This window comes from Hyposmocoma kahamanoa, unplaced genomic scaffold, assembly GCF_003589595.1.
Source record: "Hyposmocoma kahamanoa isolate Upper Pololo Valley unplaced genomic scaffold, ASM358959v1 187, whole genome shotgun sequence".
NCBI classification, from domain to species: domain Eukaryota; kingdom Metazoa; phylum Arthropoda; class Insecta; order Lepidoptera; family Cosmopterigidae; genus Hyposmocoma; species Hyposmocoma kahamanoa.
In genome coordinates this window covers 650,713-667,710 of record NW_020653716.1, presented here as the reverse complement: position 1 = coordinate 667,710, position 16,998 = coordinate 650,713, and the positions used below count along the sequence as shown (strand labels likewise).

The 16,998-nt window shown below is 35.8% G+C and overlaps 1 protein-coding gene across 4 annotated transcripts in view; it reads right to left on the bottom strand.

Moving 5' to 3' along the window:
- Positions 1-16,998, bottom strand: part of LOC113226285 (autophagy-related protein 2 homolog A) — a 66,270-nt gene that overhangs the window by 34,309 nt on the left and 14,963 nt on the right. For all 4 annotated transcript variants that reach the window (XR_003310084.1, XM_026458855.1, XM_026458854.1 and 1 more), the window contains exons 11-21: positions 15,727-15,859; positions 14,528-14,698; positions 13,113-13,287; positions 11,728-11,834; positions 10,956-11,164; positions 8,026-8,149; positions 6,922-7,070; positions 5,592-5,767; positions 3,002-3,152; positions 2,340-2,524; positions 1,405-1,589 (exon numbers count right to left, since the gene is read on the bottom strand). Coding sequence is in view for 3 of the 4 variants with exons in the window: in XM_026458855.1 (XP_026314640.1) it covers positions 1,405-1,589; positions 2,340-2,524; positions 3,002-3,152; positions 5,592-5,767; positions 6,922-7,070; positions 8,026-8,149; positions 10,956-11,164; positions 11,728-11,834; positions 13,113-13,287; positions 14,528-14,698; positions 15,727-15,859 (1,765 nt within the window). In the remaining variant the exon portion in view is untranslated. The remainder of the gene's footprint in view (positions 1-1,404; positions 1,590-2,339; positions 2,525-3,001; positions 3,153-5,591; positions 5,768-6,921; positions 7,071-8,025; positions 8,150-10,955; positions 11,165-11,727; positions 11,835-13,112; positions 13,288-14,527; positions 14,699-15,726; positions 15,860-16,998) is intronic.

Sequence of the window (16,998 nt, the reverse complement as noted above, 5' to 3'; positions counted from 1 at the left end):
AAGATTTGGTTATGTGTGATATTAGCAGGCTTCACACAGACACTCTATCGTGAGTGATAAAGCAATCGTGCGTGCGTGTAAAGACGTTGGAAGGACAAGGGAAGCCCGTGCCCGAGCTTATCAGTCGCGCGTGCAAGCGCGCACTATATAACGCGCGACAATTTCACGCATGCAAGCGCGCACTATATATAAAACACGCGGTCTATCCTGCGCTATTAGCCTTTACACCGTCGCTCTTTCCGATGTAACAAAAAGTGATCGCGCACTGAAGAACGTTAGCTTAAAAAATTTCAAACAGGTAATCGCGGGTGCAGCCTATCCCACGCGCAATCCTGTGAAGGTGGCTATTTACAGCGGCGAATAATCAAACTGTTCATCATCATCATGATCGGATGAAGAGTCTGCCTACCAAAGAAGCCGTAATCTCTGGTGCATCAAATCGATTATGGGGACATAGTATATGAGCCTCGTATATTTAAAAAAGGCGAAAAGTAAATGCAAAGAGTCTACAATTCATGCATCGTATTCTGTTATAAGGTGTCTTCTCACATATTACGTTATATCTTAATATGTTTCATAAATTCATTTATAATTCGATACTAATAAACTTATCTAAAAAAAAAAAATATTAACGATCGGGTTGATGGCGATATACTATCGATACGGCATCGTTTTACCGCGGTGGCTTCAAACTTGTTGGCTCAAAGTGTTGGAACGATTTGCATCGTCCAATAAGGAACTAAAAGCTGTCCTGTACTTTCAAAAAGTAATGTAATGATGTAGCTTCATCGCTCTAATTAATTTACAGCTTTTTTCTGTCAAAATCCTCTTCATTTTTATGTTTACGGTTCTTTCTTATCCGATTATAACATTACTATAGCTTTAAGTTACTATTATTACAACATTATTATAGCCTTAAGTCATTGTTACTGTTTTGTAATAAGGTTTATTACAGCTTACCGAGATATGTCATAAAGTCCTGTCATAAAATGTAATGCATTTCACCTAAAATAAAGGTCTGAAAAACAACTTAATCTACGGGTTTTATCTGTTATTAACATAATAAATGTAGGAAGAAACTACAGTCTCATATCTTTCTACATAAGTTTTGTTTATAGTGCCCCTTCCTATCAACCTCTTGGTTATGCGGGGAGGGCACTATGACCTGTGCCAGCAAGCTTGCACAGGGACGATCTAACCCCGGTCAGGTTCTAACCCCGGATCAGGATGTTTGCACGTACTTCATCCGGTTCTTTGTAAGGCTAGTTAGCCTTAAATGAGTCGCCCCGGGTGCACGTACAGCACCCTCCCTATTTTCCAAATAGGTACCGCAGCTGTAGGCACGCTCACTTCCCGACGCCGAAGGAAGAAACTACAGACGATATCAGTTAAGTCATACAATACCTGTAGTCAATGGCACAATCCCAAACGTGGACGTGCAGTTCGGACAGCACGGTGGAAGGCGAATACCCTGGCACCGGGTAATCAAGCACATCTATCACGTCCATCAGTTGCGTTAACCAGGAGATGCCTTTGTCGCCTCTATGGCGGAGTGTTGCTTGCTCAATACCGAGGGCTATGCAGATAGTCTGTGTAACATATTAGCATTATATTATATGGTTAGTTTTTGTAAAGAACTTACTCTATAAATATTTATTTATTACGTTTTCAACATATATCTATTCAGTGAATTTATGACAGACTGCTCGGCGGTATGGATATTTTGTCAATCTTGCTCTGTGTGTGTTGCCATTCAAACCATAACACTGGGGTCAGTGTTAGGGAAAGACAGAATTTCAATGGCCTGGTTGCTTTTTGTCTTATGTGGTTGGCTGGTTTGACGATTAAATTTTAAAATGTTTTATTAAATATAAAAAAATAAGCACACATTAATGAAAAAAAATTGGTTGAGGTTTAATGGCAATTATTGGATAAACGTTACGTTATCAAAGAAAGATTGTTAAAACAATTAGAATGAATGAATGAAATATTCTTCATTGCACATGTAAGTGTCACAGAGTAAGATAATGCACAGCAGGTGGCCTTATTGATAAGTAGAAATTTCTTCCAGGCAACCTAAGGATAGGAATTAAGAGCTAGAAAGGGGGGTGCAGCCAAAGAATATCTTATATAGTGTTTTGTAGTAAATACACTACTGATTAACAAAATAAATATATACATAATAATAAATACTACTAGAATGTATACATACAGATGTACTTATACAGAATTTTGCTATAGTTCAAATATCAGTCGAGGGATGGTCTAAATATTGATTATATTAGCGTTCTACTTATTGGGTATATTAATAATGAGAAATACTTATTTTGTTAACTTACTTTTAAGTTAGGTGTCTCTGAATCGGGATCGACCTTAAGCGCCATTGAGAACATGTCTTTGGAAGCTAGACGTTCCTTTATAACGACTCCTTTGCCCGAAGGGAATATGGTGTTTTTCAAGTTCATCGGCAGCGACGTGCCATATAAGCGTAGGCTTGGCTTTTCGGTTGGTATTGTTATGAGAGCTAAAAAAAATAACGAAGTTAAAATGGGTTGTATATCGTATATGGAAAGGTAAAAAACTAAAGTATCACTTGGCGAAAATTAGTCATATTATACACCCAGGCGCTTTGCGTGGTGCGTTTTGCTTAAGAGCGTTTGCGCACTACATCTGATTCGTATCAGTTCCGAATCGGAGAAATGACGGTCCGAAATGTCACAGGGCTCATTTTATCTCTAGGTGTACTAGGTTTGCAACAGAATGTCGAAATGAGAGTTCAACTTCAAGTGTCGATGTGAATGACAGTCTGAGAATGAAAAGTAGTAGTTGACATTCTTACGAGGATATATTACTTTTTTGCATCTGAAACAACTGTCTTTTTAGTAACGGCAAAAGATAATGACTATTTGAAGGTTTAATCAACATTTCCATTTTGTCTTAATTTCGGGCACAGTACATAAAATCATCTTTTTAATGTAACTATATAAGTAGGTGTACTCACAGTCATGGTACAACGTAGTCTTCCCAGAACGCAAACACATTTGAGCGGTTTTAGGTTTTCCGTTAAGACCGCTCACTTGGCACATTGACATTTTCTGTGCTTCGAGAACCAGTTCGCCCATTTGCCCTGGCACTACGCGCTTGTTGCTGTCCTGTTGTGTAGATATGAATTATTGTATTTTTTTACTGCTGTTTTCCCGTATGTATGTGCCTGATTTTATGATTTAACTGATGTAATTTATATATTTTTGGGATTGTTTCATTACATAATATATTAACGTATAATATTTGAGTGTAGTAATATCGCACATGACAACTAACATAGTATTATCTCAAAATGGTTTTAATTTATATTATCTATTTAGTTTCAAAGCGACAGTGTTGGCGTGTCACTTTGAAATTAAATCGTATATGAACGATACATTAATATAGGGAAATTTGGGAGATAAATTATTAATATAACACAATTTTTGAGATAAAACTATGTTAGTTGTCAAGTGCGATATATAAGAAGGGAATTTTGGATGTTTTGTCAGGCGCCATGACATTTTGTCATTTTGTAAAGGACAAAAAAGACTGATTAATACGATGCTTATAAAATTACCACCGTCGAAAATTTAGCCACGTAATTCGGTGATATATGACTTCCAATTAGCGATACCTGCTTTTTAACAGAAATAGCCGAGATAGTTTATCGACTGTGAACTGGCAACCGGTACTATCTCAATTTTGACAACATTACATTGACTTTACAAGTGAAGAAAAAATTGTTTGCGTCATTTATATACCTTTATATAATTTATATATTTATATAATTTATATAGGTTTATTAAATAAAAATACGTAGTGTAAGTGTAATATAGTTATTTTTGATACAAGTGCGGAAAGGTTTATTATTCACGAGTCTCGACGCTTCTTGGCTCGAGCCAGAGGTGAGGGTCAAGACTCGAGACAAGTGAAAATGACAAATCCGTACGTGTATCAAACGACGTTTTTTTAATACATTTGCGAAAAAACTACATTGAAAGTAAAATAAAACAGTATTAAAAAAAACTCATTTTATTTCTTTGTTTGATAAAAATTCAGAGTACAATGGCAACCGTTGCGATTATTCAGCCACATTAAAATTAGTATTTTAATGGCGCGGCGCGCAGCGGTCTCGCGTAATACTCACCTCCGGTCATTGTTAATACTCAATCAGCCATGTTTATGGAAAATATTTTGGTATTTTTAAATGTAACCCGTTGTTATATAAAACAGTTATGCAATTTAAACAAATAAGATGTTTGTAAGTAAATATAAGTTTTAATGACGTATGACTTACGTCACAAAGCACATAAATATTAAATAAATATACAACCTCTTTAGTTCTATGTTTAAGACTTGAAACAACAGTAAATTTAAATAAAATGGAAGGTAAAAAGCACTAGTGCGAAAAATCCAACTTTCGGCACGATTTGCAGTACGAAAAATAGCACGTTTTGAGCAACTGTATTAAAAAAAATATTTAAAAAGTACGTATTTTTATTTAATAAATCAGACGCTATATAAATGACGCAAACAATTTTTTTTCTTCACCTGTAAAGTCAATGGAAAGGTGTCAAAATTGAGATAGTACCGGTTGCCAGTTCTAAGTCGATATTACTGTCAAATGATTTCATTGCTTCAATCAACTCAATGCTATAAATTAACATAAACACATATTCGACATCTCAACTAAAACTAGAGACATTGTTGGTTAAAATTAGTATGGACACCATTCCTTTCCAACAAAACTATCATATTGGCTTGTAACGAGAATTGCCGTTACAATCTAATTCTCGGATAACAAGTCTGTTAATTTAAAGCCATCTCAGTTGCGTGTCGGTAGAGTCCCAATAACAGGGTTTTGTCAGTTTGGTATTCTGCTAAAAGACAATATACATATGTGGCTTGTCAGTGGAGAGTCGTTGTCGATGTCGTCGATGTCGTTGTCGAGTGTCGATGGTGTATTCTACGACGTTTGAAGAATAAATTGCTGACTAAACGATAAAAAAAATTGAGATATGTATAGTAATTTCCATTGTAAGTTGAGTAAAGCAACATCGAACATTAGTGATTGAATGAATGCCATCGCTGCCATTACATTGACACTCTTAGAGACTTAACTGCCATTGCAACTAGATTATAAGAAATATTATCGTAATTGCAATATAATATTTTAAGAAAATTAGCAGACTTGGGCCCTGAACGCCGTCGTCGAATTTCAACGTTTGGTACTCGATCCACGAGAGAAAACAATTTATGTCTAATTAAATTTGCATTGAATTGATATTCAATTATTTTTGTCAAATTACTCCATTAGTTTGTTATAATTAATAATACAAAGATCGAACACTTATAACAGAAATACCTTCGATCCGGCCGGATTCGAACCGACGTCCTTTAGCAAACCGTGTCAGACGGTATGTCAACTAAGCCAAGGACCTCAAGCATTTTTCCATATGCTTGCTCGTCGGATCTTTGTATTTGGTTTTCAACATTTATGTCTATTTTTAATTTTCGGTAATTCTGGTGGCGTCTAATGATGGCAGGCGTAAAATAAAACTTACCCTAACTGGTGCGTAAATAGTCAGCAATCCTTTCCCGACTTTGAGTGTTAAACAAAAGTTGTGTTCGTCTTTATTCTCAGGCAGAGGTTTGGCGGTGAGACCTTTCTTTATCTTGTTGTCGTAAGTCGAGTAGTAGAGGTTCTCTTCTTCCGATGACGATGAGTCGGAGTCTGAATCTGTAGAAATCAGGGTCGTAAAATATGATGTATAAGATTTATATTAGGGTCTAACTAATGATACGAATGACTTGCATGTGGTAAAGCTTGTAAAATTTATTTTTTTAATAAAAAGTGTTGAGTTGTGATAGGCCACTACACTAATAAAGAAATTGTGAAGATAAAAAAAAGTAGTAGTGGCGATTACGTGCTGGAAACGATCATCTGTCTGTCCTACTAGGGCACAATATATTTGTATGGTTCAGAATTAACAAAAGAAATATTTACAAGTCTTGTACAGGTTGCAATAAAAAGATCCAGCCATTCTTAAACGGGTCATCGTGTGCATGACAACAAATATGTCATCATCACTTATACGTCCCACTGCTGGGCACGGGACTTCTCTCAGGAGCGGTTTGTGCATCTTATTCGACGTGCAGGTTTCGTCACGATGTTTTCCTTCACCGAAAAGCTCATGGTAAATTTCAAATTAAACTTTGCACAGAAATTCCGAGAAACTCAAAGGTGCGAGGCTGGATTCGAATGCACCGCCTCTGCTTGAGCGGCAGTAGGTTAAACCATTAGACTATCTCGGCTTTAACAAATATCTATAGCTAAAGAAAACAAATAAAAAACACTAATACAGTAATTTTGTTTGTGATACAAAATTTCGACATACGGCTTACATTTTGTATTTGAGGAAGATTTGTTTTTTATCACATTCTGTTCATTCGGGAATACAAGTACAATAAATTATTATTATTATTATTTTTTTAATATATAATAGACACACGCTTGGCCACAATCTCACCTGATGTTAAGCGACGATGTGACCGACGATGGGACGCGTTTGCCTAAAAAATGCCTATTCACTCTAGCCTTGAATAGCCCCAAATTGTACTTTTCGGGAAATACAGATGCCGGTAGAGCATTCCATACCTTTGCCGTACGCATCAGAAAGGAGGAAGCAAAGCGCTTAGTGCGAATAGGTGGAATATCAACGACATAAGAATGGAGTGCTCCGGACCTTCTAGTCGACCGAAGGAGGAACGGTGAGGGCGGAACCAAATTGAAAAGTTCCTGCGCACACTCCCCGAAATGTATCCGATTATAATTGTATTGTATATAATTATATATAATTGCTTTTTTGTGCTTTGATAATGATTTTAGCTTACCATAACCACTACCTTTGCAGAGACTGAAGGCTGGATAGATGGTTCCAGTCATGAGCGGGCTAATCTCGTATTGATCTACGATTAGAGGCTCCCACAGAAGTAAGTCAGAGTTTATGCGGTTGTATATAATTTCGTAGAGTTGCTTGGACCTGCGAAAAATTAAAAATATAATTATTTAATAGACGGATCAAATATACAGTGTTTTTTTTAATAGGCTGTCCCATTAAAAATAGGGAAATCCAAAACCACAGAAGATACAAGGAAACTGTCTTAGGAACCAGTCTTTTTTGAGAAAACAATTTTGGCATAGTAAATTTTTTGGTCAAGCGTGAGTTGTCCATAAAAATGACTAAAATTGATCAAATATTGTTTTAGTGCCGATCGACTCGGTTTCATGAAGGAATTTGGTTAAATTTCATAAAATGTATTTTTTTAATGCTGATAGACTGAGCTTCTTATAAGGATGATTTCATGGTCAAATTTAATTAAAAAATTCATTTAAAAAGAAAATAAATAACATTTTATTAAATTTGACCACCTTCTGCTGTTTCGATTTTTTTTCCACTGCAATAAAATCATTCTTATAAGAAACTGAGTCTATCAGCATTAAAAAAAAGTTTATTTTATTCATTTTGCAACTATTCAACTTCTGCTGTCTCGATTTTTTTCGTCCCATGCAATGAAATGATCTCTTCACGAAACTGAATCGATCAACACAAAAAAATATATCATGTTTTATCAAAGGTCATGGAACAAAAGTTGTTGTTTATGATGTTAGTAATCTAATTCTGCAAGGTTGTCAGTATTTTAAAACGAACCCTGTAGAGTATATATCAGAGTGTTTCGCTACACTGATCTCAAAAACCCAACAACAGAGTTTACAGTTGCCGGCTACTGCATCTCCATAGAGCTATGTCAACGTATTGACAAAATTCAATTATTTACATTGAATATTTTAGATTGAATTAACATAAGCACTACGACACAAGTAGTGAAATTTTTGTGTGTGGCACTATTTATGAACGGGTTAAAGTTAACAAAGCTAATATTCAACATTCGAAAGGAAATAAATGTAAAGAAAATAATATTTAACAATTTTCTTACTCAAGTTGTAAGCTCAGAATAGGTAGATTCATATCTAAATGTATGTCAGCATGCTCCACAGATGCTGTGGTGAACTCGGCCATTTCTTCCTCGTTGCCTGGTACGATGATTTCCTCTTCTTGACCTGAGGTTGATAAATTTTGAGAATACATTTGGGCAGTGTCCGTTGCTTATGGGTCCACGGTGAGATGTTTACGTTAATCGCTCTCTTTCGTCGCGGTGATTTATTTTGTAATATTACGTAGGAAATAAATCGCGTATATTTGTTCTTTCAAACTAAACCACGTTTCAGGCCTTTTTACAGATCCCATGATCAGTCGTGACCAAATATAAGCGAATAAACATGACACACAACATTCCTATGTGTAACAATCGCGAAAAGCTAAGAACTCGATTTGTTATAATTACGGCATAAATTTGTAATAATATGAAATTTATGGTATGTTGTTTATTTTTATGTATAACGACTCGGGAAGTAGTCGGTTTACTTCGTTGCGATACTACAAAAGTTTTCAAAACTTTTAAGTTTCATCAGCAGTTACTACATAAATTACGAGTTACATTTTATATAGGTAAGTACTTTTACTATAGTTCATTTCACATAGCAAGGGTGTGGTGACATTTGAGAGTTGAAGTATGTGGGGATGTAGTGACGTAAAATCAAGTGAAAAAAAATAGATTTAAGTATCTACAATTTAAGAACAAATAATAAACAAAATAAGTAGGATTCGATTATTACGTTGTTAAGCTGTTAAAAAACTACATAACAAATAAAAAAACTAACAGTAACCAAGAAAAAGTCAAGAACAATGTATAAAATTGACACCAACGAAAAGAAATTTGAATAATTACTCCAAACTGATATGCAAAACTCAAAACAAAAGAAATCAACCCGCATACAAGGTGTATGCACTCGTATTGAAGCGAGATACACAATAGCCGATTAGATTAATCGATTATATGGTGTCTCTATGGAAAATATATTCCATTATATATTAACAAATGAAGCACTTTTTTGACTTATGTGCTTTAGTCCGCCGGCCCTAATTTTTAACGGATTTATTATTATCTTTATCATTTCTGTTCCAACAAATATTGTTTGTTTTAGATATATTATAACAAATTTACTATTTATTTTTGTAGCTGGTTGAAAGATTAGTTAAAAATAGTACGCATAAATTTGAAATGTCACATTACCCCTCCTATGTCAAATGCCAACAGTCGGATAACTAGTTACAGATGAATTACAACCTATAGTGAGTAGGATAGATAATCTTAATCTTGATGAAGAAACAATATAAATAGTAGTTTACGAGACTGTTACATAATGAAAGGCATTAAAAGACGAGTGTGGGTTACTAGCCTGTCGGCTCGTTTCATAAAAACATCACACGAGTGTTGTAACGCCCAATTATGTACAGTTACATATACTGCTTTATCTATACACGTACTTAGAATAATAACGCATAGAATGATAGTTTCACATCAAACGAACTGTTACAAGTGAGGCAAAAATCAAATTCATGTAGACTAGTTTTAATAGTAGGTTAATGTTCGGTTTTAGTGAATATTTATATAAAAATACAAGTTGAAACGCGTTACTTCCTTGTGGAATGTGATATTAGTATCTATTTTATGTTTGTCCGGCGTATTTTTACACTCATTTACCGCACATTTCGTCATTTTTTGCTAAAATTCTTGAGCTGTTCGCGGTGCAAGTTGACCTTGAGCACTGAAGGCCCGCCCGCTCGTGTAGGCCCATTGGGCGCGCTTCAGTTTGCCTCACTTAGCGTGTGCGGACTAGGTTTCTATGCGTTATTATTCTAAGTACACGTATTATAAGCTCTCTATGATGTGTTCAGGAACCGCATGTTTCGACTGGGAAAATGGCGGCAAATAAAAACTTTTCTCACGCATGTCACACAACCGTAGTTTTATTCAATTCATAGACAAACTAGAGTCGGCCCCAACTACCATATCGTTCGATATCAAGTAACGTGTGAATTCATCAAAATTATTTGCTATTGACATTTCATTTCGAATAAAACTTCATCTCGACTGATATTAGAATTGAGTTCGAATCCAATAGTTTTGTTTTTCAGAGATGTTCGAAATTTGAATGTAATAATAACATCAAATTCGATGTTATTATTAAGCAATAACATTTTCACGGATAAGAAATTTGTTCTAACAAAACAGTTTATCTTTATGCTGGTCGTAATTTTGTGGTTTTTGAATACATCATAGACGGTTTACGATGCGTGTGCAGATAAAAAAAATTACAGGGCAGACATTTTGAGCTCTGGGGACTTTGATGTGTTCAAATCAAGGAACACGAGGAGGGTGACACTGCTATGTCTTCTACAAGATTCTATACATTTTTCCCGGGACTTCATATCAATTTGTCTGTTTGAATTCTATTAAGTGTTTTCTTGATTCTTGATGTATTGTATTTTCTTTACCGTTACCGAAAGACAACAGACGTTGGCATCGACATTCTGTCTTTACGTCTCAATTTTATCGAACTAGTTATTTCTGTCAAATTGTAACAAATAATTATTATGGGAAATGAAACTATTTTTTCGGTTTAAAATCGCGTATACTTGTCGTAATTTTTTTCGAATCTAATTTTTTTTTCGAACAAGCAAAAATATCAAACGGCGGTTTGTTAAAAAAAAATACACGATTTAGAAAAAATTGTTACATTTCCAATGTGCAACCACTGTGAATACCTAATAATTCGATAAATAATTATTAGGAACTGCAACAAAATACGAATGATGTCTTTCGCCTCACGCCTTTAGCCTTTGAGGTTTTGACACTGAATGGACTGGGCGCTCTGGGAGACATCCATAATATTCTTTGCTATAATCATCGAGTTGAGGTTTCTGATAGTGATGGCTTAACTTCTAGACTATTCTCGTTATTACCTTCTGCGTTGGTTTCGTGCTTGGTAAAGCTCTGATGTGCCGTTTTCTTGCCACTGAATGGGCTCGGCTGGGTGCTCTGCAAGTTATTCATGACGTACATTGATGTAGTCATCGGATTGGCATTCGTTGGCTCGAAGCATCGCTCGTTCACAGCGAGAGGGTCGAATGGGCCTTTTGCGGTCTTGCGAGGTTGGAATGATAGGGAAATTCTGCGGAAATTAAGTTTTGGAGGCATTGTTTAAGAATTGATACAAAGATCTAACAATAAAAAGATCTTCATTCGATATGACGGGACTCGAACCATTGTCTGTTGCCACACCGGGGTATTAGCTCTTGTCAAGTGGATCCTGATAAACAATAATGTGTCAGCCAAATGTGATTAGTTTTTTGAAACTTGCACCTAAAGATGTTTTCGTTGTTTTTGATAGTTCGTTCTGAAATTTACATGTAAAATGAAAACTTTTGCTGTTGTCACCTCAGGAATTATGAGTTGTTGCAATTTATTACTATAACTCCCCAACAGCAAAAGTTTTCATTTTATATTGTGCCTTTTATAATAAGCTGAATACAACAACAAATAGCTTATATTTTTAAAGCAAATATTACTCGTATAGTGTTCGATAGCTATTTTACAAATATTGAATTGATCTATTATAAGGGTTGACACCAAGATCAATATATATAAAGTACTAAAATCTCAGTGCAATTCGAAACATCGCCGAGAATAAATATGATACAAGAGTCGATTTAGTGTGCAATCAACCGTACTTACGTAGGTAAGGAGCTGGTGCCGCCATTGCTGCCGATTAGGACGTCGCCTTCCATTGCATCAGCTATAGTACTTCGGGCTATGTGGGTCGACGGTAAGTCATCGTTTTCCTATATATTCAAAGTGTAATTAGGTAGTTATAATATAAAGTCACAGCAATAACCTGGCCTACAACTAGGTATATTTTTCATTAAAGTCTGGTATTCACATTAAGTTTAGTTCTAGACTCGAACAAATAAAAATAAATTGTATCTTAAGAACTTGCGTTCGGCCCAGGTTCGATCGTCGAATTATACTGCCGCCGTCAGTTGAAAGGGCGCATGTGATAAAAACTCAAAACCGAGAAAAATAATGTTTAAAGAATTGAAACTCAAAAATATCTATACATTTTTTTGCGGTTCTAATTCTAAGGAAAAACTAAAAATAGTGACAGATCGGCCAATTTATCACAGCACGGATCACGGCAGTCATTTCATATTACATATCATACATATTTCAAAATTCGTGGGGTCCGCTGGTTCGCTCCGTGGCTTAGTTGGTATAGCGTCTGCCACGGTATGCTAGAAGACGTCGGTTCGAATCCGGCTAATGAAAGGATTTTTTTCTGAGTGTTCGATCTTTGTATTAATAATTATAACAAACCATAATTTATTCAAATTAATTTACAACATGTTAGTGCAAATAATAATGTGCCAACCCTACGCTCCGAGAGACTAAAGGCATTGACGCACTGAACAGGCGGGAGGTGCACTACACGTCTTATTATACTATGGTCGTACGGTCGTTCGTTATTCTTTCGGTTCTTATCGATTCGGATTTACCAAGAATGACTGGTATACTGTACGATATCCATAAACTATCATTACGGTTCAGTTTTGCAATTTAAGCAAATATGTTGACTAATCATGCGTCGAACTTTTGACAGTGTTGCCGTTTGAATAATTGTATCTGTCTGTTAACTGTTTGGTAGTCCGATTCGATATTTATGTTTTCGACAATGTAATCTGTTATTCTTTACAATGCCTAAAGCAGTCAGGCAATGTATGAAATGAGCTCTGTTATACACTTGGTCTAGGTAGGGTCGTACCAGCTTGGAACCGCAAACATAATTACTAATTAGATTCTATGTCTGTAATTTAATACTTTACTACGGCCGGCATTCTACTACTACGGCCCATCGAGTATATAACCAGAAATACTCGATGATACGGCCATACATAGGTATTCTATACAATCTCTAGGACACGTGTGTAATAGGTAGTTTAAAAAATATTAACTATTATATACATTGCCGAAAGAAACCTGGTACTGTAAAGAATGACTAGGTGTCCTATACAAACCCTGAATTATACACATTGCCGTTAATATTTATACATCGTCTTACTTACGTGATAATGCAAATCCACAGTTGTGGCTTTAAGCGTGATTACGGTAGGTAAGGGTCGCACACTCGATACTTGCTGTGAGCTTATTGCAGCGTTTGCAAACTGGAACACGAGGAAGTCCTGCCTCACGCGGCGAATTTCCCGGTTTATACCCGGGCGGAGGTCTGCTATTGGAAATCTAAAGCATATAATTAAGACGTATTTTAGTTATTTTTCATTGTATGTAGCAAATAGGAGTGATTATTCAAGAGATGGCAAAACTTTCTATTTATTTTAAATTTCTTATCAAGGATGTTAATTTGGATGCATTACTTTAAGAATAGGTAAAAGCGAGTGTGTGAATACGAAGAAAATGTGATGTGAAATTAGCCTGCCAAATTTTTATGTACAACACATTTTTTTTGCATTTCAGTAACTTTGTGCTTTAAGATATGAGTTTGAGAAAGTAAGGCGATATGAGAAAGAGGATTATTTGAAATTTTAAAATAGACTAATGTTTGTCTACCGTCAGGTGATCTGGTATTTTGGTAACTCCTAAAGTTTTATTTCTTTTAAAAATATTTTTAATGCTTAACAATAAAACTTAAACTAAATGAGATATAAATAAACCGCTTAAATGGATATGCAGATCCCATTCCGTTTATTCCAGATTTGTTGACAACTCAATTTCGCTAAAGATGTCGATTACGTTAGTTATGATAAGGATGGAAGTGAAGTGCAGTGAAGGAAAGAAGTGATGATGAAGAGTAAACATGTAGAAGTAAAAATTTCTTTAATACATACTGATGGTTAATAGATACAAAAACAGAGTTTTATTTTTTGAAAATTAGATTTTATGATAATATAATTTGTTAATTTTAATGTAATCCAGTCTTTTTAAATGTTTGATTCTATTTTTATTTTAGTTTTCATTATATTTGATTGATTCTATTTCTTTATGATTTATATTTGGGCTTTTACGACTCAAATTTAATTGAATTTTATAAATTGATTCAATTTAATGTTTAATGCAAACTTTAGGTCGCCGTTACCTCAAATAAATGAATTTTATTTATATATTTTATTAAATCATGGTTTCTGAGCCGGTGATCAGACTCGAAGGATTATTACTCAGTTTAAAAAAAAAGGAGGAGGTTCTTAATTTGACTGCATTTTTTTTGCTAAATGCTGGCGTAACATGGTTGCGCGATAACTCCAGCATTTGTGAACTAAATTTTATTTATTAAAACTGAACTTTTTCTGAACAAAATCTAAGTAATAAGTCAAAAAAGGAATTATTTTGGATTGGGCCAATATTCTCGATAAGCAGCTATATGTGGAATAATGTTAAAATTGGAGTATTTATGGAATATTATATGGAATTGTATGTTATTCTGTATAGGTGTACATTTAACCTATTTATTGGCAATGAAACGTACCTGAGTATAGCACCAAGGTCAGGGCATTGAAGCGTGAAGTTGAGTTGATTCTGCGGTGCGGGGGTAGCGGAAGGCGGCACGGGGTGCGAGGGGGGCCCGCCGAAGAACGTCGCCGTCATGCGATCCATAACAGTTAGCTCCACGTCCACGATTAGTGGCATGCATTTAACACTAGGTACAAGGAATTTCAAAAATATATGAGTTTCGTATTCAAGTCATTTTTTAAGGCTGGATACTGATGGCTTTGTAGAATAGCGGCCTATTTCAAATTTAATCACCTAATTGATCAGAAGATAATTTGAAAACAACTGCAGAATATCTAAAATACTAAATAGATTAATCGTCTACAGGCCTATGTTGTGACGTGATTATTTTAAACTTTTTAAATTTTGTGTAATAATAGGACAAAAACTAACTATTTAATAAATACTTCAAAAGAAACGATATATACTATATATATGTAAGGGCGCGTTCCCATTATGTCGTGACTACAGATAGGCGTGCAGTTTAAATTATCGTGGCTTGTATATTTCAATGAAGTTGTTCACATATAGTACAACACGATTACCTGTCGTTCACGACTTTTTTGACGTTACGACGATAGACTGTCAAGACAATGGGGAGAGCTAGAACGACAGTCGTTCGACGATAAATAAATCGTCACGATACAAAAACATGACGACAGATAATTGCAGCTACTATTATCGTCACGTTTTATATATCGTTGTCTGCACATGTTCTGTTCGTTACTCTCCCCTCAGGTCCCCTGCGCCCTCGGCTGTGCTTCCAACGACTTAATAAAATAAAATAAACACGATTAAATAAAATAAAAGAAATAAATAACGTGCATCGCGTTTGTATCGCTGCAGACACGCTACTAAAAATCGCCGTGTGTAACCGCTCTTAGGGGCACTGCCCCTGCGCCCGTCACCCTGAGACATACGTTGACAAGTCCCATGTGCCTGCAATTTCACCAACTATCTTACATTTCCAAACCGGAACGCAGTAATGCTCACATTACTGCTAGACGGCATAAATAGGTAAGGTGGCAGTATTTCTCAGTACGACCTCTTTCACAAGGAGCTCTACTGCTACTAATATTTACTTTGTGTTGCTGTATAACCTGTGTAGCTAAACTGTGCAGTTTTGTATGACTAGCCTTGTTAAAAGCTCTTGTTAAGGTGTAGTGTGTAACTTACGTTATATCGGTGGTAGGGTAGACGAGTTTCTTCTCGCCGGATATTCGCATGAACTTGGATGTTTGTTTGAAATGTACTTTTACGTTGGCTCGAGACGAGCCACTGGATGACGTCGACTTTCTGTCGTCTTCATCTGCAACAAATATGAGAGTAATGTGAAAAGCAATTACACCTAAGTCTGGTAATTTTCATATTTAAAGCTTTTATTTGGAACATTCATCCACAAGGGTTAGTGACTGAACACTTAAAATTATGGTTAGTTATACAAATAATAATTATACTTCATTCTTATTGATATGCATTCGAGTCCAGCAGGCTTAGCATGAGCCCGAAGATAAAAGATATCTCTTCTTGGAACTGTCATCGAAGAAGAGATAACTTTTGTCTTCCGGCTTATGCCAAGCCAGCAGTGTTCGTGAAAGGAGCCCTGGACTCTGAATGCAATAACACTCAGGAGGCCGTTACCGCTGCCACGAATTCTGCGCTTGACGCGCACAATCTAGGGATTCACTGTGTTATGAGTCTCAGAAAAACAAAATTCGCTTGAAGAACACTACGCTCACTGTTCTCTCTTTCTCCGTTCGGGTAACCTATCACAAACCCGATTTTTTTCCGAAATAACGTTTGTTCGAATTTTCATTACACCGAAAATCGAATTCTAACGAAACCGTTGTTCAGGATATGTTGGATGTTTATCGCAAAGACACGATTAGGTTCGGTTAGGTTATGTTAGGTTTAAAAGAAAAAAACATTTTCCTCTCAAAACGTTATTTCTGGAAAATGTAATTTCGGACTATTGATAGGAGGTAACCCTCCGTTCGACATCGGTCCGAAAAAAATACTGTCAAATAAGTAACACTCGACCAAATTAAAAGAAGTATGACGCGAATGAAGTTTCATACTTGACACTTTTTTGTGATTTGGTCGAGTATTACTTATTTGATGTGGATATCCAACGGAAAACGAGAGTAGACTACCTGGTTTGGGTGTATTGGATGGTTGTAGAACACATAAAATAGATCTAATTGTTGGTCGTATCGAGCATAGAAATCAGTAGGGTTAGCACAATAGGGCGCGATTTGCGCGAGAGCTACATAAAGCGCGAGATACTGCTATTCTCGCTTTATGTCGTTCTCGCGCAAGTCGCGCTCTACCCTGCTACTACTACTGGACTGCTTCATGAAGCATCTCGCTTAGCGAGTGCTAACTACTGGATCATGGAGGTCGTCTTAAAAGATGCGAGATTATTTGCATTATTATGTGGTATGGGGC